This window comes from Leopardus geoffroyi, chromosome C3, assembly GCF_018350155.1.
Source record: "Leopardus geoffroyi isolate Oge1 chromosome C3, O.geoffroyi_Oge1_pat1.0, whole genome shotgun sequence".
In the NCBI taxonomy this organism is placed as follows: Eukaryota; Metazoa; Chordata; class Mammalia; order Carnivora; family Felidae; genus Leopardus; species Leopardus geoffroyi.
Genome location: NC_059338.1, coordinates 25,704,544 through 25,732,543, shown reverse-complemented (window position 1 = coordinate 25,732,543; position 28,000 = coordinate 25,704,544). Strand labels below are relative to the sequence as shown.

At 58.3% G+C, this 28,000-nt stretch overlaps 1 protein-coding gene across 7 annotated transcripts; it reads left to right on the top strand.

Moving 5' to 3' along the window:
* CDK18 (cyclin dependent kinase 18) lies at positions 1-28,000 on the top strand. 7 transcript variants are annotated; one of them, XM_045456259.1, is made up of 16 exons: positions 1-451; positions 18,311-18,460; positions 18,646-18,785; positions 19,382-19,507; positions 20,332-20,388; positions 21,197-21,311; positions 21,505-21,599; positions 21,823-21,885; positions 22,786-22,909; positions 23,012-23,132; positions 23,902-23,999; positions 24,236-24,341; positions 24,472-24,514; positions 25,177-25,267; positions 25,609-25,663; positions 26,416-28,000. In XM_045456259.1, the coding sequence occupies exons 2-16, from the start codon at positions 18,337-18,339 to the stop codon at positions 26,495-26,497; spliced, it is 1,440 nt and encodes a 479-aa protein (XP_045312215.1). In that variant the 5' UTR covers positions 1-451; positions 18,311-18,336; the 3' UTR covers positions 26,498-28,000. The 7 variants fall into 7 exon arrangements, with proteins under 7 accessions (XP_045312215.1, XP_045312212.1, XP_045312214.1 ...); XM_045456256.1 differs by having other exon boundaries at positions 234-451; positions 25,586-25,663; XM_045456258.1 differs by lacking the exon at positions 1-451 and adding an exon at positions 467-564 and having other exon boundaries at positions 25,586-25,663.

Sequence of the window (28,000 nt, the reverse complement as noted above, 5' to 3'; positions counted from 1 at the left end):
GCAGGGGCCAGGCCTAAGGAACGAAACCGGAAGAAGCTCTTGGACCCTGGTTCCCAGAGTGGGAGAAAGGGGTGGGCACTCGGGCAGAGGGAGCCCTGGGGATTGGCAGCGGCTGTGGGCAGGGCGGGAGGCACGGGGGAGGAGTCAACTTGTACACGTGAAAAACTCTGGCGGGGGCCGGGTTTTTCCCTTCCTCCTCCTCCTCCTCCTCCTCCCTCCTTTTCCCCACCTTCCTCCAACCCTCCCTTCCCCTCCCCTTCTCCCTCCTCCTCCTCCTCCTCCAGCTCAGGTTGCGGCTCCTCCGGGGAGCCGCTCACCTTTCCGGAGCAGGGGAAGCAGCCCCGCGCCCGGGCAGGGTCCCCAGCAGGGCGCAGGGCACGGCGCCCAGCCCCGCGGCACCCCGGCCGTCGCGGGCGGGACCCGGCGCGCCGCGGCCCCCAAGACACGCGCGGTGAGTCCCGCGGGCGACGCGCCGTGTCCGGAGAGCTGGGCGGGCGGCGCGCCGGGGGAGGAAGGGGGCGGTCGGAGGAGGGGGCACCGCGGCGCCGGGTAAACCGAGCAAAGGTAAGCGGAGCGGCTCTTAAAGGCGCCGGTCTGCTTTGGCCCTGGGGCGAGAGGTTGGAGGGAAATGCCGGAGCGCCGCGGGGAGATCGGAGATCACGAGGCGTAGGGGCCAGTGTGCCGGGGGTGGGTGATGCCCCGTGCGGCCCCCTCCCAAGTTCCAGGTGCGCTATTTTGCAGCCGAAGCTTTCCCCCACCCCCCACCCAGGGAGTCTCCGCCGGGACTCACTTTGGCCCCCGGGCTCCGGTCAGAACCCTAGGAAGCAAAGTTTTCCACCCAGGCTCCGACCAGGCGCTTTCTAGTCGCCCTTCCTTCTGGAAAGGGCAAGGGTCAGGAGTCTCCGGGTGACGGGAGAACCCGCGAATGTGGGGCCAGATCGCGCCTTGAAGGGCTTTCTGGGCTCCGGTGAACTTTCCAGAGTGGCAGGCTGGAGGGTGGGAGACCAGAGCCCTGGGGTGAAGGTGGAAGGACACGCGAAGCCCTGCAGGTTCCAGCGCTGGGGAGAGGGGGATGGATTGGGGCCTCTGGGGATTGCTGCCTCTTCTCTGCCCACCAGGGAGACCACGGGGGCAGCGGCCCCCACCCCGCAGCAGTCGTGGGCGAAGGGTTAATAATACAGCGGTGGGGAAGGGCGGGCGGCCTGTTGCGCTGTGTGGCTGGAGGATTCTGCTGTATGGGGGGGGGGGGTTGGAGGGAGAGGATCGGGGATCTGAAATCGGGAATGGGCTGGAAGCCTCTCCTCTCTCCCTGTTGGTGGCAGGGGTTCCCTGGAGCTGTCTGCAGGCCCTGTGGGCCTCTGGCTATTGAGACAGTGACTGATTTTCTGTGCTGTGGGGTCAGCACGCCCCTAGGCACCAGTGGCCTCTTTAAGGCTCTCCAAACCCTTTCCTGACAGGGAGGCGGTGGGGAAGAGGGGGGGAAGGTGGGGGGCTGCAAAGTTAGGGTGGTGTGAGGAGTGGGGGGAGGTCAGCTCTCCCCGAATCTCCTCCCTCCCCCCAGCCTAACCCTCAGCAGTTCCCCAGCTGCGGCCTGGGCGCTGTGACTCACTACCAACACCAGCTTGCCCCTCCTGGTCAGTACCCTGTGAGATACAGCATGTTCGGTGGCGTTTTCCACTGGGCATGGGCACACAGCACATTCCAGGACGCTGGCCTGAGGGAGCAGAGGCCTCCAGGATGCTGGGAGGACGGGCTGACAGGCACTGCCGGCCCTGGGAGAGCCCCTACCTTTAGTGTGGCCTTGGGAGGGGGCTGGGAAAATTGCTGAGGGTGGAGGGGAGGCAAGGATGGGCCCAGGCAACAGTGGCTTCTGGGTTTGGGTCTGCATCTTGAAGGCGGCCTGGAGAGAGGGTCACCTTGCCACAGCAAAGCTACTGGCTCGGATTACTCTGCCCCAGCCACCTCCTGTTTGGACTGATGAACCTGTGAGGCAGACCTCCCCCCACCCCTACAACCTCACTGCCCATTAGGGTTCTGGGACTCTCCCCGCTGTCTGCCCATGCCCTTCCAGGAGCCTGGAGCCTTTGTTCTTCCCATATTCATGGGGCTTCCCGGAACCAGAGTAGACTTCAGTAGTTACATCCGATTTCTGAATGCCTTGATGGCTACCATTTATAGAATATCTACTGGGTGCCAAGCAGTGTCTTACCCGGCTTTATAAAGTAGGCATTACTAGCCCCGTTTTACAGGCAAGGAAACAGAGAGTCTGAGGGGCCAACTTTCCCAGAGTCCCACATAAGTGGGATCCAGCCTTCTTTCATCCGACCCCGAGCTCCCTGCTCGCAGTCCCTGCCCCATCAAGGGAGATCCCAGCCCACTCTGGGGGTTCTCTGGTTTGACATCAGTCCTCAGGAGAAGGAAGGATGGGTGTGGTGCTCCGAGTAAATGAGGCCCCCGTGCTTGTCCTGTGCCAGGCAGAGCCAGGCTTCTCCATGGGTCGCAGGAGAGAAGGCACCAGATCTGAGGAACAAGTGGGTTCTTGGTCTGAGATCTCCTGGGATCCAGCCGCCTGCCCTGGAAGCCACCCCCCAGGGCCCAGGGGACGTGGAGCTGCCTTTACGGCTGTACTTGTTTTCTCTGTAGACCCAGACTCTGTCGTCGGCCGGCCGGGCCCAAGCAAACACGCCCCATGCTGTAGGGTGGAGCCTGGCTTGTCTTCTCAGCTGCTACTCCAGCCATGCCTCTTCTTTCGGGGGTCACCCTGTCTGGGATTTTTGTCCGGCATGTCCGTCTATCCCTCCCGATTCCTTTCCTCCCTGAGTTTGAGACCTACACGGGAGGGCAAACCCAGGGTCTTGTTGGACTCCGGCTCCAGAACATACAAGCTGTGTGACTCCCCTCTCCCCAGCAAACTCCTGAGCTTCTCTCAGCCTCAGTGTCCTCATCTGTGAAATGGGGCTCATCGTAAGGAGGATTGTCACATGAGTTAAATAAAACAACTCCTAGTGCCTGGCACGCAGCAGATGTTAAATGACTGCTAGCTGTACCGTGGAAGGTTATTTGGGAAGGAAATTTCCTAGTTATCACACCATGCCTGGCTCTGGGGTAGAGACTGAGGCAGGCTTTCCTAATTCCAGCAGGCTGGGCCCTGCACATCGTTTCTGCTCTTGCAAGTTGGGAAAGAAGGGTTGGATGGAAACCTGCCAGGAGGGGACCAGGAGTCTGTGTGGTAGGGACTCCGCCCTCTAGTTCCCAGCATGAGTGAGGGGGGCACCGGAAGCTGGAAAACCAACAGCCTCCTGCTCTGACAGGCCTCTGGCGGGGCCTCCATTTCCTGGGGTAAGGAGACCCTTGCTCGCTACTTAATTAATTACGGTCTCTGTTTGGCTCTGTTGTCCATGAGGGAGTGGCTGGCCTGGGTCCAAACTCACCTGATCAGCTTTACCTCGTTGGGAACAAGTCACATTTCTCTTCTCTAGCCCTGTGTCCTGCCCTAACCCCTTCTCTCCCCCACCCTGGACCCTTTGCCTTTGCCCTCCTTGCGTGAGCTGCTGAGTGGGCACTCTGCCATTTCCAGGGGGTGCGAACACGCCACGGTTAGTCTTGTCTCGTCCTGGTCCCCACAGCGGCGGGCACACCCACAGAACCCAGCGCTGAGGCTGGGCTTCTGGCAGTTGGGGCAGGGGGCTGGGGTCCCGGGGGTCGCCCCAGAGCTGGGGGCCGGGCCCGGCAGGAGCTGGCCAGTGGTGCGGCAGCAGATGAAGGAAGAAGGAAAGTAGTAGGCGCATCTCAGCCAGAACTCCTGTCTGAAGGAGAGCCCATCTGCTTCTGAAATCTTCCCAGTTTCGTCTGCAGAGGGGGAGGGGTGGGCAGGCAAGGAAGAGGTTTAGCTTACAACCAAAAAGGGTCCTGAAGCTCCCTGCAGGCATGAGTGTCCCCGCTGAGACAGGGCACCCTGGTGGCGGAGACACTGGCCAGAACTTTTGAAGGGACGGTGGTGAGAGCCTCTTTCTTGGAGCCGAGGATGGTTCACCCTGTGCTGGCACCGCACCTACCGACGTTCAGGTCTTCCCTGGAATTAGGGGGGGGGGGGGGGCGGGGGGGGGCCGGGGGACAGACAAGAGCACTCCGTAACGGCTGATGCCTTCACTCATTCTTTACAAGTGCCCGTCTAATGTCCTGCGTGGGTGGGGGCGCTTTACAGACTTTGAGGTTCGTTCAAATCCTGCCCCTGCTGTTCAGTGAGCGGTGGGTCTAGGTGAAGGGACTTGCTCACCCAAGGTTCAGTTTCCTCATTTAGAAAACGGGGAGAGTTGCAGTATTACTTCGTGTGGTTACGAGGATGTCCGTGAGGTCGTGGCCACAGCACTCCTAGCTTTTTGCCTCACCTCGTGTCATTATCGAGGAGCGGTGGCCAGCAGAGTCACTGGGACACACGTAGCAGTTCTCAGTAGCCTGGCCTCTGCATGGCCCCTGTAGAAACCAGGGCTTCGGCCTCAAATCCAGAAGGGCAGTATTCCTAAGCCATTTCCACCCTCCCTCATTCCAGGCACCTTCTGCATTTTTATTGTTATCGTGGTAAGTTCCAGCAGAACTCCAGAATGGTTTCTGTCCTTACATCTTGCCTCCCTAAAGAAACCCACCCTTTCTTGCCTCTGGGGGTCCCTTCAGGAACCGAGGCTGCTTCTCTTCCCTGGCCCCAGCCATCCAGCAGAGGAGACCCTTGCTGGGTGACCGGTTTGGGTCCTTCCCTGTGTCCGTGGCAGGGTTCGGTGCCTGGAAGCAGGTAGGAGTTAGGTCCCGTGCTGGAGGGTATCCCTCATAACGTCAGCAGTGCTGGGTCTCCAGACCACCTCTGGGATGAGGCCAGACGAGGGGTCCCAGAGCCCCTCCCTGTTCCTGGCACGGAGCCCAGCGGGCAGTACCCTCCACTGTGGCTGGGCTGGGTGCCATGTTCTGGGCTGAGGCCATACCTGACATGGCTTCTTCCCTAGGCAAGCGGGTCCTTGGGTGGGCTGATGATTGTCTAGGTGATATTGCTCTGTGCAGAGAGAGCTATCTCTGGGCAGGTCCTTGCAGTCCCTGAGGGAGCAAAAAGGGCATTGCACTTATAGTCACAGGCCCTCAGTTCTGGTCTCAGCTCGGCCTCTTCAGCCTGAGTGGTCTTGGGCAGCCCATTCCCCTGAGTCTTGCCTTCGCCTGAAAAATGAGGGCACAGATCAAGGGATTTCTAAAGCTCCATGCAAGACTGCTGGTTTGTGGTTCCAGCTTTTGCTGGTCGTGCTAATCAGGTGAGCTGTACTCTGAGACTCCAGGAGAGACACTCTCTCTGCTGTTCTTTTAAACTCTGGAGCACGGACAGGGGCTTCCCCAGTGGAGGCCTGCGGACCTGGTCCCTGCCACGGCTCAGATGAACCAGGAAACCCTGGAAGGCCTCCCCACAGCCAGATAATGAGGGGGAAAAAAAAACCTCTCAAAGCAGGGGGTGCTGGATTCAAGTGTCACACAGGCACTGGACGCTCGGAAACAAGGGACTTGGCTCTCGGCCTGGTCCAGCCTGTTGCAGTATGGCACGTGGGCTAAGAATGGTTTCTACGGTTTTAAATGGTTGGGGAAGAGTCAGAAGAAGAAAATAATATTCGAAGACATGGAGACTTACATAAAATTCAAGTTTTACTGTCCACGAGTCAAAGTTTACTGGAATGCAGCCACACTTACTTGGTTACATCTGGTCTCTGGGTATTTAAAAAAAAAATTTTTTTTTAAATGTACATTTATTTTTGAGAGAGACAGATCGCAAGCCAGGGGAGGGGCAGAGAGAGAGGGAGACACAGAATCTGAAGCAGGCTCCAGGCTCTGAGTTGTCAGCACAGAGCCCGATGCGGGGCTCCGACCCACGAACCGTGAGATCATGACCTGAGCTGAAGTCGGACACTTAACCGACTGAGCCACCCAGGCGCCCCATCTCTGGATACTTTTCTACAAGGTGGGGGGGGGGGGGTGGGGAGGGTTGTGTGACTGCCGCAGAGACCATATGACCCCCAAAGCTTAAAATATTGACTCTCTGGCCTTTTACAGAAAAAGTTGGCCAATCCCTGTTCCAGATAATTATAGCCCTCCCAAGGCTTGCACTAAACAGTTTCGGAATCTCAATCTAAAAATACTTTCTTTTTATTTAAAAAGAAGTGTTACTTCTTTTAACATAAGCAATGAATGGCCATTGTGGAAGTATTGGAGGATGCGAATAAGCAAAAAGAAGATGCGACAGTCACCCCCATTCTGCCACCCTGAGCTCACTCCCGTTAGCATTTTAACCTGCATCTTTCTGGACTGTATCTAGTGTTCGTATTTACAAGTCCACACGTGTAAGTGTATACGTATGACACGTGCCTATCTAGCACACACACAGCTTTACCAGTGGTACACATCTGCCCTTTCCACTTAACAACACATCTCAAACTATTTGCTACATCGGGGCCCAGTGAGGTTTATTCTAGTATTTCAGACCCTGGTGGGGGGACATCCAGCCGGCGGTGGCCCGGCAGGTGGTCAGATCTACAGGTAGCACTGAGGCTCCGGGGCTTGCTGGGGCCGGAGCTGTGGGTCTGGGAGTCATCAGCACGTGGCTGCTGGTTTCCACCACGGGAGAGCATGAGGTCACCAGGAAAGTGTGTGGAGGGGAAGAACAGAGGGCCGGAGGAGCCCGGGCACTGAGGGACAGGTAGAGGAAGTGAATCTGACAGACGCAAGGGGCAGAGAGAAGCAGGAGGAGAGCCGGAAGGCTGAGGGAGGGGAAGACGGGGCGTGGAGCCTGGGACTGTGCCTGGCCCGGAGCAGGTACTTGTGGAAGGAGCGAGTGACGAGGAGAAACCAGTGGGGGAGCCTGAGCTCCAGGCAGCAGGGGCCACTGATGGGGGCATTTAGAGGATAAGCTGAACAACTGTGAGATGTTCGGAGGGCGCCTTGGAAGCGGGGAGGGGTGGGAGGAGGTCTGGGCAGAGGGGGCCGCCTGGGCCCAGCCTGGTGGGAGGGAAGCCCTGCTGAATGTGAGGAGGCCAGCTTGCCCTAAAGGTTGGGAAATATTGGCCGGGGGTCCTGTTGGAATGTGGGCCAGACTGGGGTGGGGGGACGGGGCGCGACTGGGAGTGGAATATAAATAGGAACAGAGTCGAGAGATGCTGGGAAAGCCTCCCCTCCTGCCCTCCCTGCTCCTGAGACTGAGAGGTCCCCAGGGATGCTAGCACTTGATGTTAACAAAGATCCCGTGACAGACCACCATGAAATCTGGGCTTCTTCCGTGGATGAGGGACAGGGTGGGTGAACTTGATAGGCCTTATTTCTCCTCCTTTTTATCGTGTGGAAGCTGGTGGGCACCGGCTTCTAAACTTCAGCAAATGCAGAGGACACAGGTGTGAGCTGTTTCCTTTGGGACTGAAGAAAAGGTTCCAGACCTTGGGATTTTGAAAACACTAGACTGGGGCCGCCTGGCCCAGTCGGTGGAGCATGCAACTCTTGATCTCAGGGTTGTGTGTTCAAGCCCCATGTTGACTATAGAGATTGCTTAAAAATTAAGTCTAAAAAACAAAACAAAAACAACAAAAAAATGAAAATGCTGGGCTAGGTGGCTGAGGGACCTTCCTTAAGGGTCTTTATTTTATTTTATTTACATTTATTTATTTTTGAGAGACAGAGCATGAGCAGGGGAGGGGCAGAGAGAGAGGGAGACACAGAATCAGAAGCAGGCTCCAGGCTCTGAGCTGTCAGCACAGAGCCCGACGCAGGGCTTGAACCCACAAACCGTGAGATCATGACCTGAGCCGAAGTTGGATGCTCAACCGACTGAGCCACCCAGACACCCCATCCTTGAGGGTCTTTTTTTTTTTTTTTTTTTTTTTTTTTTCAACGTTTTATTTATTTTTGGGACAGAGAGAGACAGAGCATGAACGGGGGAGGGGCAGAGAGAGAGGGAGACACAGAATCGGAAACAGGCTCCAGGCTCTGAGCCATCAGCCCAGAGCCCGACGCGGGGCTCGAACTCACGGACCGCGAGATCGTGACCTGGCTGAAGTCGGACGCTTAACTGACTGCGCCACCCAGGTGCCCCCCTTGAGGGTCTTTAATGGAGCCTGCTGAAAGGAGCGGGCTTCTCACCTGGCAGGGGAGGCGGGCCCAGTCTCGAAGCAGGACAATGTGGGGACAGGTCTTGCCTACACGGCCCCTTGCTGTAGCCTCTGGTCTGGGATGTTCTGCCAGGACTAGAACTGGCGGAAGGGCACCTTGTCCCATCGTATCACTTGCAAATTCAGAGCCTCCCCAAAGATTGCAGACTAGACTTAGCTGGGTCTCAAAAAGGGTCAAAAAGAAAATACGAGAAGATGATACATGAGCCTCCATTCCTTGAACCGTGAGAAGCCAAAGAGAGCAACAGAGAGTGAATATCAGCAGGGTTGGTGTGGGGCCCACACAGAGGGGCTACAAGTGGGGGCAGTCAGGGGGTCAGGAGGGGTCAAGGTCAAGGTCTGATCCCGGATAATGCACCTGACCTGTGAGGCACTGGGAGTCTGCCCCTGAGGGATGGGAACCCATGAGGAGGGTCCAGGCCCTGTCATCCCCCCTTCCCCACAAGCCCTGTAGGCCCCAATGGATGGTGTTTGGTTGGAACCCCCCCTTAGGACTTTCTCCGTCACCAGTCTAGCCATCATGGTGGGTCATCAGCCCAAGTAGAGACCTCTGCAGACCTCACTGAGGGAGTTGTCGTGGGGCAGGCAGCTTCCCCCCATGCCTCAGTGGCCCCCTGGCCCCCACCACTGCCATCAGTGGAGGGCTAGAGAAGGAAGGTTCGGTTACAGCTGAGGCCTCGAGGCCAGTGAGCAACGGACAGTCTCCTGGCTGTTCCTGGCTGTTCTCTTGTCTCTGAACAGCCCCTAGAACTCAGAAGTCACACCTTGCAGGTACTCCCTCACTGATCGTTTGAGGGCTCGCTCAGTGCCAGGCCCTGGGGGTGTCATGACGAGTCAGACCCAGTCCTTGCCCTAACAACTCACAGGCAAACTGGAGAAGCAGACAGGTGAACAGGAACAGTACAGGGTGCCAAGTGCTCTGCTTGGGGACGGCTGGCATGCCACAGGCTGGGGCCAGTGGGCTTTCCGGTTGGAGGAGAAGGGAGGACCGTCGCAGAGGGCCTCGTGGAAGAGTCTGCGCCTCTGTCAGGCCTTGAAGATGTGAGCGTTTCCCTGGCTTTCCCTAGTCCCTGGCCCACCAGTCCTGCCTGTGTTCCAGTTCCCACTGAGAGTCAGGAGAACCAAGGAGGAGCGACGTCCCGGGGGACTAGGGCTGGTTGATTGGGCCGCAGGGCTCGCTCTGGTGTGCCCGGAAGGAGGGCAGGGCCAGGCTCACCCCCATGGCGCTCGAGGCCTACCTGCTTAGAGTAGAGCTGGCCTGATGAGAAGAACCACTTAGAATCAGGGCCTTGGCTGGGCTGGATGTAGGAAGAGAATCACATATGCCTCACACAGAGAGAGCACCCTGGAGGTTCAAGGGGACCTTGGGGGGTGGAGGGAGGACAATGGGCCTCGTCCCCATTATAGCTGCAGAGGGAAGAGCTTGAAACAGGCCATTGGGGTGCAGTGGCCCGATGGTCTCATTTACTCCACGAACACGGACTGATCACCTTGTAGGTTCCTTACCCTGTGTAAGATGTGCTGGGAAAACAGCCCCTGCTCTTGTCCCGAAGGACATCACAGTCTAGGGACAGATGTTCACAGGCTGGAATGGGAGTGACAAGGAGGAAGCATCCCATTTTACCTAAAGGAAGGAGGTGCGGTCACATGTGACTTTCCAGGGAAAGCAACACTGGAGTTTAGAAGCAGTCTTACCAACCCTCCATATGGGGGGTTAACTCCATAACCCTCCAGGGAGGGGTGAGAGCCGAGATTCCAGAAGGAGACAGATCAAAACACAAGAGGCCTAGTTGGCTGGGCCCTGGAGTTTGGACTTTTGTCTGAGGGCAATGTTATTTTGAAGGATTTTAAAGAGGAGAGTGATATTGTCAGAAAGTAGCCAAGAAAGTTAAGTCTGGCAGCTTCTTGGCAGTTGGATCAGGGATTAGGTATTCTCTCCACTTAGCGGACAAGGAAACTGAGGCATGGGGGGGGTCTTCCCAGGTCACGGTGCTGGTAGGTGGGAGAGCTGGGGTTTCTTCCATACTCCGAGCGGCAGAGAATTTCGGAGAGCAGGCCTGGACAGCATGTGGCCCTCACTCTAGGACACTTCCATCAGGTGGAACCCTGCAGGGGTAAATGGTGCATCTGTCCAGAGAGCAGAGGCCCCCCTGAGCCCCAGACACTTCACCTCCTGACCATGCTTCCTGCGGGTCAGCTCGGCTGGCTCCCGGAAGGCCTTCCCCGCCTGCTTCCTGCATTCCAAACAGAGGCTGCGGGCAGCATCTGTTCACTGGCGGGGCAGCTGTGGGCCTATCTGTCCTCCTCGAGGCTGGCCACCCAGAACGCGCCAGGCTCCCAGCCTCCCATCCAGGCCGGAGCTGGGGCGGGGGTGAGGTCCGTGATGGGGGCTCCGGGGCTTCTGCTATGGCAGCAACTCCAGGCAGCTGTGGGGTGACTGGCGGGCCTGAGGTTTGTCACAAGCTGGAGAAGCCGAAGCCCCACGCTGTGCAGGGCCGGGGCAGCCAGAGGAGGGCAGAACAGGTAATATCTGCAGGGCTCCCTGAGGCCCGCTTCTCACTGGGAACAGGGCATGTCTCTGAAGTCCCAGCTCATGACGGCTGCAAACTTGCTCGGCCGTGGCCTCTTGTTCTTTTGAAACCCGCCCAAAGCGGCAGAGTGACCGGGATTGGGGGCAGGGAGCGAGCAGCGGAGGGTGCCCTGAGGATCCTGGCCAGTGGGCAGCCTTTGAGACTGAGGCTCAGACCCTCTGGGCTCCAGAAAGTGGGCAGTTGGGAGTTCTGTCCTTGGAGCCCTGCCCCCGGGACCACGGAGACAGGGATCTAAAAAAGAAAAGAAAATGGGACGAAACCAGAAGAGGGGCTGGGAGAAGCATCTGACTTGTTCCTGGAACCCGGTAGATGCTCACCACGTGCCTGTCTGCTGTATGTCACCGGCACCGGGCAGAGAGAGCAGAGCACCCCTGTGGGAGAGGCACTTGAAAAGTCCTCACTGTGGCCCTGGGAGATTGTGCGCGTTCTCGGACTGTGTCCATCACAGGGCCGCCCGGTGGCCCTGGGGGTTCGGGGAAGCCTTGGAAGACCCCAGGCCTGAACCGTGTGCAGGGGGTACAGGTGCTGGAGCCGAGCTAGGGTTGCGGGGAGCAGGGAGAGCAAAGCCGGGGAGCAAGGGGGCTGGATCGAAGGACCTTGGGTGCAGGCTGCAGATTGGGGCTTTATTTAGGGAGAAGGCAAAGGGCTTCTCGGAAGGGTTTGCTGAGAGGAATCTCAAAGCCTGGCTCCCTGGAGGTTAAGGGATGGAGCTGACCCCTGCCTTCCACGTTAGTCTCACTTCCGTGAGGTGGACGTTCCTACCCAGCTTCCCTGGATGCTCTGCCAACCTCCTTCTCTGCCTCCATAGCTTCCCGGTAAGGGCCCGGCAGGTGGTAGGCGGGGGAGCTAGGAGAGACTGTCCTGGGGTCGGGGGCAGCAGGCTGTGTCCGGACTACCTGTGCAAAGGGCCTGTGGACCGGCCTGGCCTGCTGTGGGGAGCTTTCTCCCCTCTGAGGACCGGGGTCCTCTGCCCTGCATGGCTTTGGAGAGTTGTATCAGTCTGAGCAGGGGTGGGGGGAGGGGGGGACCCTGCCTGCCTGGCCTGTCCTTCTTTGTCAGGGGATTCAGGCCTGCAGATAGCTGACGGGCTCCTGCCTCCTGCCCCTCTTCCATCCGGGGTCTCAGAGCCCTTCACAGGCTGTAAAGAGGTGTGCGAGGGACGTGTCTGATGAGCTGGATCTGGGGCCTCTCTTCCGGCACATCCTTGCGTCTTAGCAGGGGCTTGAGAGAAGGCTAGAGAAGAGCTGACATCTCCTAGTGTCTTCCTTGTGCGGGCTGCACCGTGTCCGGGTGCTCTGTGCCTGCACACAGGTGCCCACGGGACATCAACACTTGCCCCAAACCCAGTTCCTGGGCTTCCCTCCAGAACCTCCATCCCAGCTTTGCTCACCTGTACCGATGGCCACCCCATCCTTCCACGTGCTCCAGCCAGAGCCCTTCAGGGTCCCGCTTGACTCCCTTCGGTCACCCCCTATACAAATCCGTCCCTAAATCCCTTTGGCTCCACCTGCAAGATATATCCAGAAGCCAACCACTTCCACTGCTCCCACGCTGGTCTCAGCCACCACCATCTGTCACCTGGATCTCTACAGGAGCCTCCTGACTAGGCTCCCCGCTTCCTTCCTTGCCCATACGGTCTGTTCTCAACACAGCAGCCAGAGGTACCCTGTTAAAATCTAAGTGGGATCATGTCAGTCATCTGCCAGAACCTTCCTGTTCCCTGTGGGGACCAACACCATCTGCTCCGTGCTCGTCCATGGCCTCCTCTGCAACCACACTGCTGTTCCTAGAGCACACTAACATTCTGCCTCAGGACCTTTGCACCTCCTGTTCCGCACTGATCTGCTTCCCCCCAGGTTCGGCATGACTAACTCCCTCGCCTACGCCTTCTTGGAATTCTTCCTGAGGTGTCGCTTCCCCATGGAGACCTTCCTGACCACCCTGTTTCAGGTTGCGACACCCCACCCCCACACCCCATCCTTCTTTGCTACTTCGTTTTCCTCCATTGCACTTGTCGCCATCTAACATCCTGTGCATTTATGTATTTGTTTGCTTGTCTGCTGCTCCCCACCATTAAAATATAAGTACCACGAGGGCAGGAACTATGTCTGTTTCTTTCATAAATGGATTCTCAGGGTCTACAACAGGGCATGGCATGTAGTAGCTGTTCAATAGATACTTGTCAAATGAAGGACCAGAACCAAAGCTAAAAGAGATCCTAGAACATCACTGCCACCATCCAGCCCTGCTAATGTAACACCAGGATTTGAATTTGGTTTTTAATTCGGGGCGGGGGTGGGAGAGACCCGGAACAGGAAACAGCACTCACAGCCTCGTCCATAGGGAGGGGTGGGGCGGGGAGAGCTCCCCTTAAGAGAAGCAAGGAGCCGTGTGGTCACGGAGTCTGTGCACTCCGCGATGACCAGGAAGTTGCCGCATGATTTCGAGCAAGTCAGCTCTCATCTTGGAGCCTCAGCGTCCTCCCTGCCTGGGCCAGCAAGGGGGTGCGGTGGTGGATCTGTAAGTGCCGCGGCTAACATTCCAGAAGTTCAGCCCTTCATCACTGGGTGCATGGTGGCCTCTGGGCAAGTGTCGGTTTCCTCCCGGCCGGTTCCTCCTGTGCTGCCCGCTTCTCTGGCCCCAGCAGGAAGCTCCGGGCTGGCCGGTGTATGCCCGGGAGGAAGTGACAGCAGGTAGGCTGAGAGCTTTAGGCTTCCCTGGCAGGGGGTGCAGGAAGGAAGGCCTAGTTGGGCATCTGCTTGTGGAGGGTCTACCCCACAGTTCCTGAGGGGGGCCCTTCTGCTTCGACATGCCCCCCCCCCCCCAGACAGCCCAGCCAGGCCAGCATCCCCCACGCCCATCCCCCTCCTCCCCTGGCACCAGTTGCACGAAGGCAGCCCCAGATGGCTCCCTGGCCCAGGGACAAAGGCCACACTGTGCCCAGCCTTGGGCCGGCCGCAGGCTGGGTCACACTGAGCCCTTCTGTCCCCAGATGGGGGTGAGGGGCAGACAGCACCAAGGTGACAGGCCTTTTTCCTGTCTCCCTTCCCCCTTGACCCCCAAATCTGAAGAGCCGATTCTCTCAAGGGAAAAGCGACAGAGGCATCTTATGTCTTGAGCTGGGGAACAGCTAACCATTCACCACTCCGTCTGCCCTGTCACACCCAAGACCCTGTCCGGCTCAATGCCCCGATTGTCCCCAGCAGAGAGAGACGTCCACTCTCCGCTGTGGCCACCACCCCTGCCGCCTGCTCCACTGTCACCATCAGAAAGTCCATCCTTACATCTGCCCTCTATCCCTCCTGCTACAGTGACAGTCACTTCCTCTGGGTCCCGAGTGGGTGGAGAACAGCCGGTCCCCATCCCTCCGCATCGCGTGGCCCTGCATTCCTGCTTGAGAAGCCGTCCTCTGCTTCGCCCTCCTTCCAGCTCCCACCCCACCCTCCACCCCACCCTAGACCCAAGCCGGTGGCTCCTGGCTCCTAACCGAAGTGAGGGGAGAGCAGGAGCAGGTTCGAGTCTTGCAGAAATTGGGGGCCTCCCTCCCCGAAGGCCTTTCATGAGCCCCCCTTCCCTACAGACAAGAGCAAGGGCATAAGATTTATGGCAGCTACTGGTGGATTCCCGAACACAAACCCAGCATGCCATCCCATAAATCCCAGACTGCAGGACGGCTTTATGGGGAGCGCTGTTTTTAGGAGGGGGCGTGACTAGTCCCTCTTGGCAGAGCTCAGACCTCAAGGAGCCAAGTGACTGCCCCCCCCCCCCCCACTGCCGCGAGGCCCTAGGATAACGATGACCAAGCCTGGGGCATCAGTCTGCAGGGCAGACATTCCTCTCCCTTCTGTGCGGTGGTGGTTGGCAGGGAGGGGTGGGGGGGTCTGCTGCTTTACTCGGCATGCCTTCCTTCTGCCCTCCTGCACCTCCCCAGCTCTGAGGATTCCCCATCAGCACAGAAGCTGGAAACCGGGGTGAACTACCATCCCTTACCTGGACATCGGATGCTTTTCACCAGGGCTCCGTGTCCAGAGCACTGGGGATGCTTCTTTAAAAAAAAAAAAAAGTTCGTTTTCCCAGTCCCCATTCTCCGTTCCAGACTCTGAGGGTGAGACCCAGGAATCTGAGTTTTTAAAAATACTCCCTTGGTGCTGCTAACGTTCAGCCCGCTTGGTAAACAATGGACCTGTACGGTGGGGACATCTCTACTCTCCTGTCCTGCTTGGGAATGGGAGGCCACAGGAAGGACACGCCTAGATCTTCTTGTCCCCGGAACCCATATGCCGCCGCTATCACGAAACTTCTACCGCGGGACACCCCCTCGCCCTCAGCTGGCCGCCACTACAGCGTGAAGTGGGGTGGCTGCCCTCTGGGAGCTTCCCATCTGTGAGTCCTACAGAAGGCACCAGGGGCGCCCGGGGGGCTCCGTCGGTTGAGCATTGATTTCGTTCAGATCATAATCTCACGCTTCGTGGGTTCGAGCCCCGCGTCGGGCTCTGTGCTGACAGCTCGGAGCCTGGAGCCTGCTTCGGATCCTGTGTCTCCGTCTCTGTCTGCCCTTTGCCCTCTTGTGCTGTCTCTCTCTGTCTCAAAAATAAATAAACAAAAAACCAAAACCTTTCCTGATAGACACCCATCAGTGAGTGGTCATTGGACTCCACTGAGGGACTCACAAATAGTAACTCTGCTTGTTTTTAAATTTACAGATGGGGACTTACGATGATTATGGTGTGCCCGGTTCTGCCACTTTGTTCAGGTGTCTGAAGGACATCATACTGACATAAAACTGTTAATGCCATGAAAAAGTAGTCTTTTTATGTTGTATTTCATATGTGTGTTACTTAAATTTTTATTAAGGTTGATAAATCTTGTGCTGCTCAACTGAAAATTTTTCTGACTTGCCTTAAAACTAAGATAAATTCTTTGTTCGGATCCTTAAAATTTTGCACTATAGTTTTGTGTTAATGTGTTGATAACCTAGAAAGTGTAAGAATCTGGATTAAAATACGGAGTTTAGCTCTGCCTCAGTGGACTAAATTCCTTTGTGCATTTATTCTATGATGACAGATTTTATTTTTTTTTTTAGATTGTTTTTTTTTCCACTTTTTTATTTTATTTTTGGGACAGAGAGAGAGACAGAGCATGAACGGGGGAGGGGCAGAGAGAGAGGGAGACACAGAATCGGAAACAGGCTCCAGGCTCTGAGCCATCAGCCCAGAGCCTGATGCGGGGCTCGAACTCACGGACCGCAAGATCGTGACCTGGCTGAAGTCGGACGCTTAACCGACTGCGCCACCCAGGCGCCCCAATGATGACAGATTTTAATAGAACGTATGTGATTAGAAAATACATTGGTCCGTCCTTAATGTTATTCTTTGTAAACTAATCAGAATGAGCTTTTGACATTGATTTTTAAAAATTAGTCTTGTCGGGGCGCCTGGGTGGCTCAGTCGGTTGAGCGTCCGACTTCGGCTCAGGTCATGATCTCGCAGTTCGTGGGTTTGAGCCCCGCATTGGGCTCTGTGCTGACAGCTCGGAGCCTGGAGCCCGCTTCGGATCCTGTGTCTCCCTATCTCCCTGCCCCTCCCCCGCTCACGCTCTGTCTCTGTCTCTCTCTCAAAAAAAGTAAATAAACATCAAAAAAAAATTTTTTTTTTTTAAAAGCAGAAGGCAGGCCCGAGATGGCAAAGAGCCATGGAGGAGCGGCTGAGGTTGGCTGGCAGGAATGAGCTTAGGGATGGAGAACCGGGAAAGTCCAAGCCTGCTGGGCTTTGCCAAGGAAGCTGGTAGAAGAGCTTCTGATACCTTGTCATCAAAGGTGTCACCAGCCCGAGTTCCTTGAGAACACAGGCCGCACTTTACTCGCCATCGTGACCCCCGTGCCTTAGCACAATGCCTGGACACAGTAGGTGCTCGGTCCTCATTTGCTCAGTCCTCACTGAACTAAGTGAGCCTCCAGGACCCGCTGACAGAGATGGGCTCGGTAGGCAGTGCAGACCTGAGACCTCTACGCTGAGACCTGCCGGCCTGAGGAAAGAGGGCCTGGCCACCCCCAGTCTCTGGGCTCAGGGTTGCTGCAGGGCCACGACTCAGGTGCATTTGGGGGCAGCCAGGAGCCAGCAGGCCCAGGGAAGGGACCCTTTCCAGGCTGGCTGAGGACAGAGGATGATCATTAAGCAAAGCAAACATGTTACTGACCCATAATCCCTTAAACTGGGAGGATTCCGGAGGGGTCTGGTTGCCTCGGCAACGGGGTACTGGCTAGTGACTGGCTGGAGAGCATCCCCTGGGGATGGGCTGTGCCTGGTGCTTGGGTAAAAGCTGGGAGAGGGTGCAGGGTGCCCCCCTCCCATCACAGGACTGGCCCTGGGTGTCTTCTTGGCAGGCGTCAGTGGGGCCCTTGTGAGGCCTCTCAGTCCCCCTGCAGCTGAGGGAGGTGTGGGCAGAGCGGGATGAGGGCAGCCACACCGAGAGCTTATGAAATCATGGAGGAGAGCAGGGAGGGGGTGATTTGGGGAAGCGAGGTGGCCCAGCCCCGCTCTGGTTTTCAGGGCAGGATAGAGACGAAAGGGTCTGTAGGAAGAAGCAGTCTTACTGGGTGGCTGGGGGTGTCCCCTCACTCAGAGGGCAGGAGGGCTGGGGAGCCACAAGGAGGGAGCCCTTTCTGGTTGGGACAGGGGCCTTGGGGGTGAGTCTAGCAGCCCACCCTCTTCCCCCATTGTGTTCTCTGCAGTGGACACCCTGCCACCCTCGGGGCTCTGGCGAGGGACGGGCCCAGCCTCCTGTCCCTGGGGCCCTCTTTTTCCAGCAAACTTCTGTGTTTCCTCTGAGACCTTCAGCTGCTCCTGACCTCCCTCCAGCTGGAGAGATGGGGCCGGGCCCGCTCAGATGCATATGTCCCCTCCCTTGTCCCTTCCTTGTCTTCTCCTGTCTCCCAGGGACCTAGGACAAGCCAGAGAGGGACCTCCAGGTGTCAGTAGCACGATGAAATGGGAGTTGGGGCCAGATTCTGTCACAAAGCTGTAGGCAGAGCTGATGTTCAGCTTGTGGGCGTCAATCAGTAAGGCTTACTGGCTGTTCTCATACTCAGGCTCTCACATACGAGTTGGTAAAGAGCTATTTGGCCTGAGCGTCACCGAGTTCTGGTCCCCTTGCTGCCACTCGAGGCCTCTTTTGAGAACCTTCTAGACCTCCAGCAGCTAAAAGGTTACCATCTGGCCCCGGTGAGGCCCCCAGGGTCCTGCTGGCACATCGTGCGGCTATTATGAGCAGTACTTTGCTATACTGATTGATTCATGGTGTGACCGTCTCCCCCGGGGGCAGGGGATCCTGGGGGAACGAGATTCGCAGGGAAGAAGAGGGCTGCTAGATCCTCCCCTCTGGGGGCTCGAACTTTGGTTAAGAAGATGCAACCCCAGCTTCTGGATGCAGGGCCCCAGAGCTCGAGGGGCAGACGGAGACCAAGACCCAGAATTCACATCTGGTGTCAGCACGGACCCGGTGCCGTGTCCTCACCTGCCCTTCTCCCCTCTCCCGTCTTAGGCCCTGCTGCCTGGTCCCTGCTGACCATGAACAAGATGAAGAACTTTAAGCGTCGTCTTTCCTTATCCGTGCCCCGCACAGAGACCATCGAGGAGTCCTTGACCGAGTTCACAGAGCAGTTCAACCAGCTCCACAACCGGCGCAATGAGGGTGAGGTGTCTGCCTCCCCACCCCCGCCCCATCCTTGATGCTCCCCCAGGGCCCCTCCTGGCCCGTCCTGACCACGCCCTCACTGCTGGGGAAGGACAGAGGTGGGGCAGCAGACTCCCCTCCCCACCCCTCCCCTCCCTCCGGGGCAGAGGGCCGGGGTGGGCAACTCATGCCTCTGCTCTCAGACCTGCAGCTCAGTCCTCTCAGCAGAGACCCCCAGCCGGCGTCCAGCACCTTCTCCCCGACAGACAGCGGGGAGGACCCTGGGCAGCTGTCCCCGGGCATGCAGTACCGGCGGCAGAATCAGCGTCGCTTCTCCATGGAGGTGAGGGGCCCAGGGCTCTGCCCTGTGCAGGTGACAGACGCGTCTACAACGTATGCCCAAGGAGGGTGGTTGCGTGGGAACCAGGCTTCATGGGTTCAAATCCCAGCTCCGCCACTATTCAGCTCTGCGACCTTGAGCAAGTTTCTCAAGCACTGCATACCAGTCTCCTTGTGTCAAAATGGCCATCGTGGAGATTAGGCAAGTTAATATATACCAAGTGCGTAGAACAGTCCCGGTACATGGCAAGGGCTGGACAATTTGACTATTGTTCTTGTGACCCGTATGCATGTGCCCAAGTAAATGAAAAACAGGCTTACGGCATCACAGCGTCTGTAGGAACCTCGTTCCATAGATGGTTATACTGCAGCCCAAAGAGAGGAAGGGACCTCCTAAGGTCACACAGCAACCCCTGTGTGTTCACATATGTCTCTGAGCACATCTTTGAAGCAGCTGTGAGCCTGGGGCCACAGTCCATGGTTTGGCCCTGCTGGGATTACTGTACAGGAAAGCCGGGCCCTGGGGGAAAGGCGAGGGTCCCACAGCACGAGGTAACCTGGAGCAACTGCTAGTGTCCCTGTCTCATCCCGGCCACGTAGGACATCAGTAAGAGGCTCTCTCTGCCCATGGACATCCGCCTGCCCCAGGAATTCCTGCAGAAGCTACAGCTGGAGAGTCCAGACCTGCCCAAACCGCTCAGCCGCATGTCCCGCCGAGCATCCCTGGTGAGTCCTAAAAGGGTCAGAGGTCACCAGGGTGGACCATCCTCTCCCCAACTTGGATACATCGGTCCTCGTTTTGAGGATCCCAGCTGAGGCCTGCAGTAGTCTGTGGGCCTCCAGCGCCACCTGCTGGCCTCAGGAGACTCACAAACCTTGTACTTGGTCAACATCCCTTCCCTAGAGGAGTCCCGCCGGGCCTGGGGCTGAGCCCCCAGCCCTCTCTGGGCCGCAGGATCTCCACTGGGGTGAGATCCATAGACCAGCTGTCACGTGCTTTCCAGTCGCGGACGCTTATCAGATTTCCTTGGGAGCATCTTGCAAAAAACATGGACTCTGGTCCCTGCTCCAGATACCTACAGAATCAGACTCCGGGTGGTGGGGTCCGGGAATCTTGTCGTTAAGGGTCGGGTACCACTGAGCTAGAGAAGGTATGCTGATGAGAGAGGCTGCCGGGGAGGCGGGTTCTGAAGTGGGTCCTGAAAGGCACAGTTCCTGCCCAGGGGGAGCTGGTCATCCGAGCAAGGCGGAGACAGACAGGGAGAAGGTATGCGGCAGTCCCGTGTGCCCCAGCCCTGGCTCCACACCCTCCACTGCCAGGCGAGGAGGGAACTCTTACTTCCAAGGCTCCTTCCTTTATCACAGGGATAGAGGGGAGAGGCCAAGAGGCAGGATTTGTGGCTGCCCTCGTCCCCGCTAGCCTCTGTTCTTCCCTCTCACCAATGGGGGTCTCATTCCCTTCCCTCCTGGAGGCTGGTTGGGGGGGGTGTCATGTATGTGGGGCTACTGGGGCCTTGAAGCTCACAGGACCCTGTGTCTCTCCCTCTCAGTCAGATATCGGCTTTGGGAAACTGGAAACGTACGTGAAACTGGACAAACTGGGGGAGGTAAGAGACCGGGCAGGACGCTCAAGAGTGGGGTCAGCACCTTCCTTGCCCTCCCTGCCTTCTCACTGCCCCCGCCCCACAGAGGCGTACCATTTTGGCCGGCCAGTCTGGCCCAGCCTTTTGCAGGCATTGAGGGGGGCCCAGGTCCTGGAGAGAGGACATTGAGGACACAGTGGCCCGTGGGCTCTGGGCATAATCCAGCCTTTTTTTTTTTTTTTTTTGCCTGAAAGTACTTCTCTGGATTCAAATCCCTGCTCTAGCATTTGCTAGCTCTGTCGCCTTGGCCAGTCGTATGACCTCTCTCTGCCTTAGTTTCTTCCTCTGGAAACGGAGATGCAATTGCTCTGCCGCCTAGGGTTGTGAGGCCGGAACAGGTTACTATAATAAGCTCGTGTGCACACTTAGTGCCCGGCACACGGTAAGCACTGGGTGCCGTCCGCAGTTTCTGTTACCACGTTTGGTGTCAGAGCCTTGGGGTGGGCGGAGGTCTACAGACACAGCCCTCTCCCACCCGGAACCCAAAGAGGAGACCGACCTGTAAACGTCGACACGAGGAAGGGCAAAACTGGTGTTAGAATAGAAGGGCACCTCGCCTACTGGGGGCCTCGGGGGAGGACAGTGCATCCTGAACAGGGAGGAGGGAGGGAGAAAGTCATAGAGAGGTGGCCCTCGGAGGAAACAGAGAATATCAGTGAAAGGAGAAGAGGGACGAAGGGCCCAGCCCAAGCGGAGGCACGAGGGGGAGGGTGCTGGACAGAGGACTGTGGGCCCTGAGTGTGGCTGGTGCGGCTGGGGTTCTTGTCCCCAGGGTACCTATGCCACAGTCTTCAAGGGGCGCAGCAAACTGACAGAGAACCTCGTGGCCCTGAAGGAGATCCGGCTGGAGCATGAGGAGGGGGCGCCTTGCACCGCCATCCGAGAGGGTACAACGTCCTAGGGTCCTGTGCTCCTGGGGGCTCCTGGGAGGAGGGCTTCATTGACCTGATCCCCAGTGGGAGCTTGGGGACAGAGGGCCATTGCTGGGGGGGGGGGGGGCTCCCGAGGCTGATCGCGGGAAGAGAGGGAATGAGGGGTTTGTGGGGCCCCAGGGACCCAGGTGGGCCTATCACCCTACAGTGTCTCTTCTGAAGAATCTAAAGCATGCCAATATTGTGACGCTGCATGACCTCATCCACACGGAGCGGTCTCTCACCCTGGTGTTTGAGTACCTGGTGAGTTGGGCTGGGGCTAGCGGCTTCTCCTTTCAGTGGTAGGGGTGGGGACAGCGGGAGGGGGCAGCCCAGGCCTTGTTCTAGAACCAGGTTCTCAGATGCTCCCATGCGGGAGTGGGCCAGGGGGGCTTAAAGGGCAGCTCGGAGCTTGGGCTCTGCCCAGGGAGGGGTTTCCGGCTGGGGGTCAGGACAAGTCAGGGCTGAGCCAGGCTCTGTGTTCCAGGACAGTGACCTGAAGCAGTATCTGGACCACTGTGGAAACCTCATGAGCATGCACAATGTCAAGGTGAGGGCCTCAAGGAGGGCCGCCTCCCCTCTGACACCCTATCTTGGCACCCACCTGTTTGCAAGCCCAGCGTGGGAACCCACGCTCACCAATAGGGGCCCAGCTGCTGAGGTTGCTCAGACCTTCAAGTGTATGAGGGTGGGGGTGCCTGGGTGGCTCAGTCGGTTGAGCGTCCGACTTCAGCTCAGGTCACGATCTCACGGCCCGTGGGTTCAAGCCCCGCATCAGGCTCTGTGCTGACAGCTTGGAGCCTGGAGCCTGCTTCCGATTCTGTGTCTCCCTCTCTCTGTCCCTCTCCCCGTCACGTTCTGTCTCTTTCTCTCAAAAAATAAATAAATGAACGTTAAAAAAAAATTTCAAATGTATGAGGGTGTGCAAGGTCACTGCCATTCGGGGTAAGCACCCTTCTCTACCCCACCAGTGTAGACACACACCCTCTACCACCATCTAGCTGTTGACATAGAATCCCCTCGCCAGCTCCGAGCACCACTTTCCCATCCGTCAAATGAGTGTATGGATAAAGGGAGCCTTCTGGAGAAGCGTAAAAGGATGAGTGACCTCTTCTGGTCATTGTTAAAGAATCAAGGGCACACCTCCCCGCCCAGGCCCTTCCTGGCACCTTCGTGCCCCACCCCCCCCACTCCCCCAGCTCCCAGGCCAGAGAACTCTCTGGCCTCCAGCACACCTGATGCCCTCCTCTGTGGATGCGATCCCCTGGGACGGACGGAGCCCAGGATGGGGAGCAGCATGGGTAAAACATGAGGTAGCTCTTCTCCGGACACCTCGCTGCCCCTCCGTCCCTGCCCCCTCCCCATCCGAGCCGTGGGGCAGAGACGCAGGGTCTCCCACGTGGGACACGCTGTCTCCTTTACTCACCGTCCTCTTCCCCTCCTCCCGCAGATTTTCATGTTCCAGCTGCTCCGGGGCCTTGCCTACTGCCACCGCCGCAAGATCCTGCACCGGGACCTGAAGCCACAGAACCTGCTCATTAGCGAGAGGGGGGAGCTGAAGCTGGCTGACTTTGGTGAGGGCCACGGCCCGGCAAGGCGAGGGGGGATCCGCCGCGGTGTCCTCGGGAGGCGGGGGCTGGGGGGGGAGGGCGATTCAGTGACATGTCTGTCCCCAGGCCTGGCGCGGGCCAAGTCGGTGCCCACGAAGACCTACTCCAATGAGGTGGTGACCCTGTGGTACAGGCCCCCCGATGTGCTGTTGGGGTCCACAGAGTACTCCACCCCCATCGATATGTGGTGAGTGAGCGCCGTGGGGCCAAGGTGAGGGGGCATTCACACCCCTACATTCCCTTTTGCGGCCTCAAGTCCCTCTGCAAAGAACTGCCTAACCTTTGACTAGAAACCATGTGACCTCCTGCTGAAGTAGCTGGATATGAAAAACTAAGTCTGGACTACCCCGGGGTTCCCCTGGCTCTAAACAGACCCTCCAAGGCTATGCTTCTGAAACATGCCCCCAGGGACCCCTAGGAGGTGACCAGAGGGTACGGGAGGTCTTCCAGAGTAAACGTGAGGAATCTCCCCCAAGCATCGGTTCTACTGAAAATTTCGGAAAGGATATATCGTTTTTGTGTGAAAATTAACACGCGTATGATTTGGGGTCGAATGAAAAATCAGCCCAGTTTTAAAGCTAAAACACAGGTTTCCGATGAATGGCCACTGTGCTCTGTGCCAGGGGTTCCCCAGGAGAGTGGATTTATGGACTTTCCTCTTCCGGTGGGGGCACACGTGGACAAAGCTTGAGACAGCACTGCTTAAGGATGCCACATGGGTGCAGCCGCAAACTCCACAGCGTGAGGGGAGAGCCGAGAGAAGCCCCAGAGACAGGCCACGGTGGCGGATTGGGCTGTGCCAGCCTCCAGTGTCCCGGGCCGCCCACCCCAGAGCCATGACCATTCGAGCCACCGTGGCAGGCAGGGCATCCTTGGTGCCCTGGTGGAGCAGCCCTAGGAAGGGCAGGTGCGAGGAGGCCCAGCCTGACGCCGCCCCTGCCCATTGCTCCCCGCAGGGGCGTGGGCTGCATCCACTACGAGATGGCCACGGGGAGGCCCCTCTTCCCCGGCTCCACGGTCAAGGAGGAACTACACCTCATCTTCCGACTCCTCGGTCAGTCTCCGGCCGCTCCCTCCCTCTCGCCACCAGGGGGCGCCAGGACTCTGTCCAGCCCAGGCGCCTAAAGGGACTGGGAAGAGGGGCTCCCCCTCGCTCTCACCCGAGCGGCCACCCCTGTGGTCTCGGCCATTCTCTGCCCCCCCCCCCCCGCCTCCTTCGTTGCACCTTTCCAAGCCGCCCTTGGCCCTGGCCCCTCACCATGCCCTTCCCACCCCCTCTCGTCTCCCCAGGGACCCCTACGGAAGAGACGTGGCCCGGTGTGCTGGCCCTGTCGGAGTTCAGAGCCTACAACTTCCCACGATACCTCCCCCAGCCGCTCATCAGTCACGCTCCCAGGTAGCCGTGCCTCCCCACACCTCCTGGCCTGCTCGTGGTCCCGGCTGTCCCTTCTGGAGGTGGCCACACACACACACACACACACACACCCCACCCAGATCAGGCTTGTGCCCGCTCCGTTCTCGTGCAGGTTGGACACCGAAGGCATCCACCTCCTGACCAGCCTCCTCCTGGTGAGTGTGCGCCTGGCCGGGCCCAGGCAGCCAAATAGCGCCGAACCCCCGTGCCCCACGTGGGCCCTCCGCCAGAGCTCAGGCGTCTCCCCCATCTTCCACCCTGTCGCCCCAACCCAGGCCCAAGAGGGACTTGGGAGTGGGCGTGCTCTGAACTCGAACCTCAGTTCAGACCCACCTACTAGCAGTGTAGCCGTGGGCAAGTTCTAGAACTTTTCTGGGCTTCCTTTTCCTCAACTGCAAAGAGGAATTAATAATTCGTAGTTTTGAAGATGGTCACGAGGACAAATTGAGATCATGGAACACAGTATGCGACCTGTCGTGAAGGAAATACGCAGTGAAGGGTAGTTGGTGATATCACAGGTTAATGTTTCTATTATTGATGTTGTGGTCATGGTTGCTTTAGCGTCTGTGTTTCCATCCCAAGAGGAGGTCGCTCTCTGGAAGTCCCGTTTCTGTCTTTCTCTTGGTAGTTGGAGACCCTAAGAGTGGAGACCTAGGACTGGCTTGGAGTTGGAGGCTGGCGGCTGACCCCGGGGGCTCCTGGGTTAGACTGCGGCCCCTCGCATCCTGGCCACCTCATTTAGTGCAGTAGTTGCCCTGCCCAGAGGGGTGCCCAGAGTCCCCAGCCAGGGCCCAATAGCCTACCCTCTGCCTTTCAGTATGAATCCAAGAGCCGCATGTCAGCAGAGGCTGCCCTGAGCCACCCCTACTTCCGGTCTCTGGGGGAGCGTGTGCACCAGCTCGAAGATAGTGAGTGTCTGGGGGAGGCTGGGGGAGGGGGACCAGGGTCGCCCCGGAACCAGAGAAGGGGCAGCAGGTGTGGGCGGAAGAGCTGGAGCAAAGAGGCCACAGGTCCCAGTCTAGCCGAGCAGCCTTGGGCCCGGGGCTTCTCTTCCTTGGGTTCTCGTCCGACACTAAGGGGAGAAACTGTGGGATCTAAGACACCGCCTGAAAGGCCCAGTCCTGAATGAAGGGGTTCCCCAGCCAGGAGGTGTGGGGGGCCACGGGCTCCAGGAGCAGGTCGCCCCTACCCAGCTCTCTCCCTGCCTTTTCCCTCCCTCGTCACAGCTGCCTCCATCTTCTCCCTGAAGGAGATCCAGCTCCAGAAGGACCCGGGCTACCGGGGCCTGGCCTTTCAGCAGCCAGGTAGGGGCTCCCCCACCGTTCCCCTTATTGGAGTAGACCAGGCAGGCTGCTCCTCCCTCCGGAAGAACAGAGATGGGGCCCACCAGCCCCTCCTGCAGCGGGGAAATCAGCATGGCCTCCGCAACATGGGCTTTCCTTCGGGGAGCCCGTGGGGAGCGGGGAAGGGGCTGGCTTCCCTATCTCCTGCCCAGGCTTCCTCCTCCAGGGTGTCCCTTGTCAACTCCCACCCCAGACACAGCACTGACAAAGCCCCGATGAAGGTGCGTGCTCTCTCTGGTGCATTCACACTCTGAATACTGTCACCTCCATACCATGTCTCTAGGACAGCTGAGGGGGTGACAGGTGCGTTATTCCAGTCCATCCTAAAACACCCCTTATGGCTAGTGCTTGTGTGTGTGTATATATATTTTCTTAAGTAATCTCTACACCCAGCGTGGGGCTCAAACTCACGACCCCAAGATCAAGCATCACAGGCTCTCCCAACTGAGCCAGCCAGGTGCCCTGAAGTAGGTACTATTAATGCTGAATAATCCCATAGTCACTGAATCTGAGGCATAGGGGAGGTTAAGTCAGTGTCATGCGGCTAGTAAGTAACAGAGATGGGATTTGAACCCAGGACCTGCTGGCTTCTGAGACCATACTTTTGCTGGCTCTGTCAGAGTGGCACCGGAGCACGGCCGTCCCTCCCGATCTCGGGCCCCTTTCTGCCCAGGCCCCTCTCTGCAGCCCCACCTCTCCCCTCTGTTGTCCAGGACGAGGGAAGAGCCGGAGGCAGAGCATCTTCTGAGCCGTGACCCCCCCTGCTGCGGCCCAAGAGACGACAGGTCACAGTGAGCACAACCACAGGCAGGACGGGGCCTGTGTGGCCCCAGCAGGACTGAGGAGCAAAGGCTGATGGCTGGCCCAGAAGACCTCTGGCCACGGCTGTTTCCTCTTCCTGCTTCCCACATGCCTCCCCTGCAGCCTTCACCTACACACCACACCGTCTGTCACCGGCCCTGGAGCCGGGGCGGGAGCCGCTGTCCTAGGAGGAGACGAGGGGGCGGGGAGGGACCTCAGACCCCGTCTCACCCTGAAGTGCTCGGGCACCAGCGTGGGACCCACACAGGCGGGAGACTCCAGGGGCCAGACTGAGCACCGTGCCCAGGACATGGGCAGCACCGTGCCCCCCCCCCACCCCTGCCCACACTTCACTCACCCTCTTCCCCTCTGAGAGCAGGAAGCAGCACGGCACCCTGTCTAGGACCCTGGAGTCCTGCGTGCCCATGTGTGTGCCAAAGCCCACCCCCCCCCACTCGAAGGGAGGGTGTCCCGGGAGCAACAGAGAGAATAGCAGCCCACCCCCCCTTCTCCACACCCTCATCATGTTCCCATCCCCTCTCCTGGCCAGAGGCCCCATATGCTGCTGGAGTCCAGCTGAGTCCAGAGGTGGCCCTGGTACCACCAGCTTCACTCTGTCACCTCAGCTGGCTCCCACCCCTCTTCCTGGTCTGAACGGGATTGCCTTAAATTGGCAGGTGGTAGAGCACTCACTGCCCTTGGAGCTCTGACCCGAGCCCCTGCCTATCCACCCTTTCCTGAGAGCGGTTCCTGCTTATCGAGCCCGGGCGCTGATCAGCCGGCCCTGGGCCAGGGTCCTGGGGGTGACACGCAGATAGGCAAGGTCACCCTGACACTGGTGCCAGGCCGGCCTCGGCTCCTTGGGGCTAGCACAGCCCCTCCCCCCAGCCCCGTTCCCTCCTTCCCACCCCTGCGTCCCTATCCATGCTCCACCCAATCCTGGCACCAGCCTCCCCATACCTCTGCCCACCCGTCTCCCCAGAGGGTAGGGTGTAAATGCCACGGTCTGAGGTGGAGGAAGGTGGGATAGAACGCACAGGCTTTGATCCTGAGAGGCTGGGAGTATGAGGGGCCGCAGCCCCAAAGAAGGCGCCCTCACCGCCCCTTCAGAGCACGCCTGTTGTATCCCCAAGGTCTTCTCAACACTTGGCTGAATCTCGAATGGCAAGGCCAAGAGGAGGCCAGGCCCGGCCTTGCTACACAAGACCCCTGCCCAGCCCGACCCCTCAGCCTGAGGGGCAGCCCTGGGGGGTCTTGGCCTCCCCACAAGTCCCTCCCTTCCTCCCCCACTGTACTGTGAATGTCCTGTGACTCAGCACAAAGACAGATAATATATTTAATTCATGTTGTACAGAAAGGAGCGAGCAGTCTGTACCGAAAAGCTGATTTTGACAGATTGATGCCAAAGATGGACGACTGAAGGCCCTTCTCCAGGCCTCGTGAGTGCGGCTGGGGCGTGCTTGTAGATGTATATATATATAAAGTGGACAGAGAGTT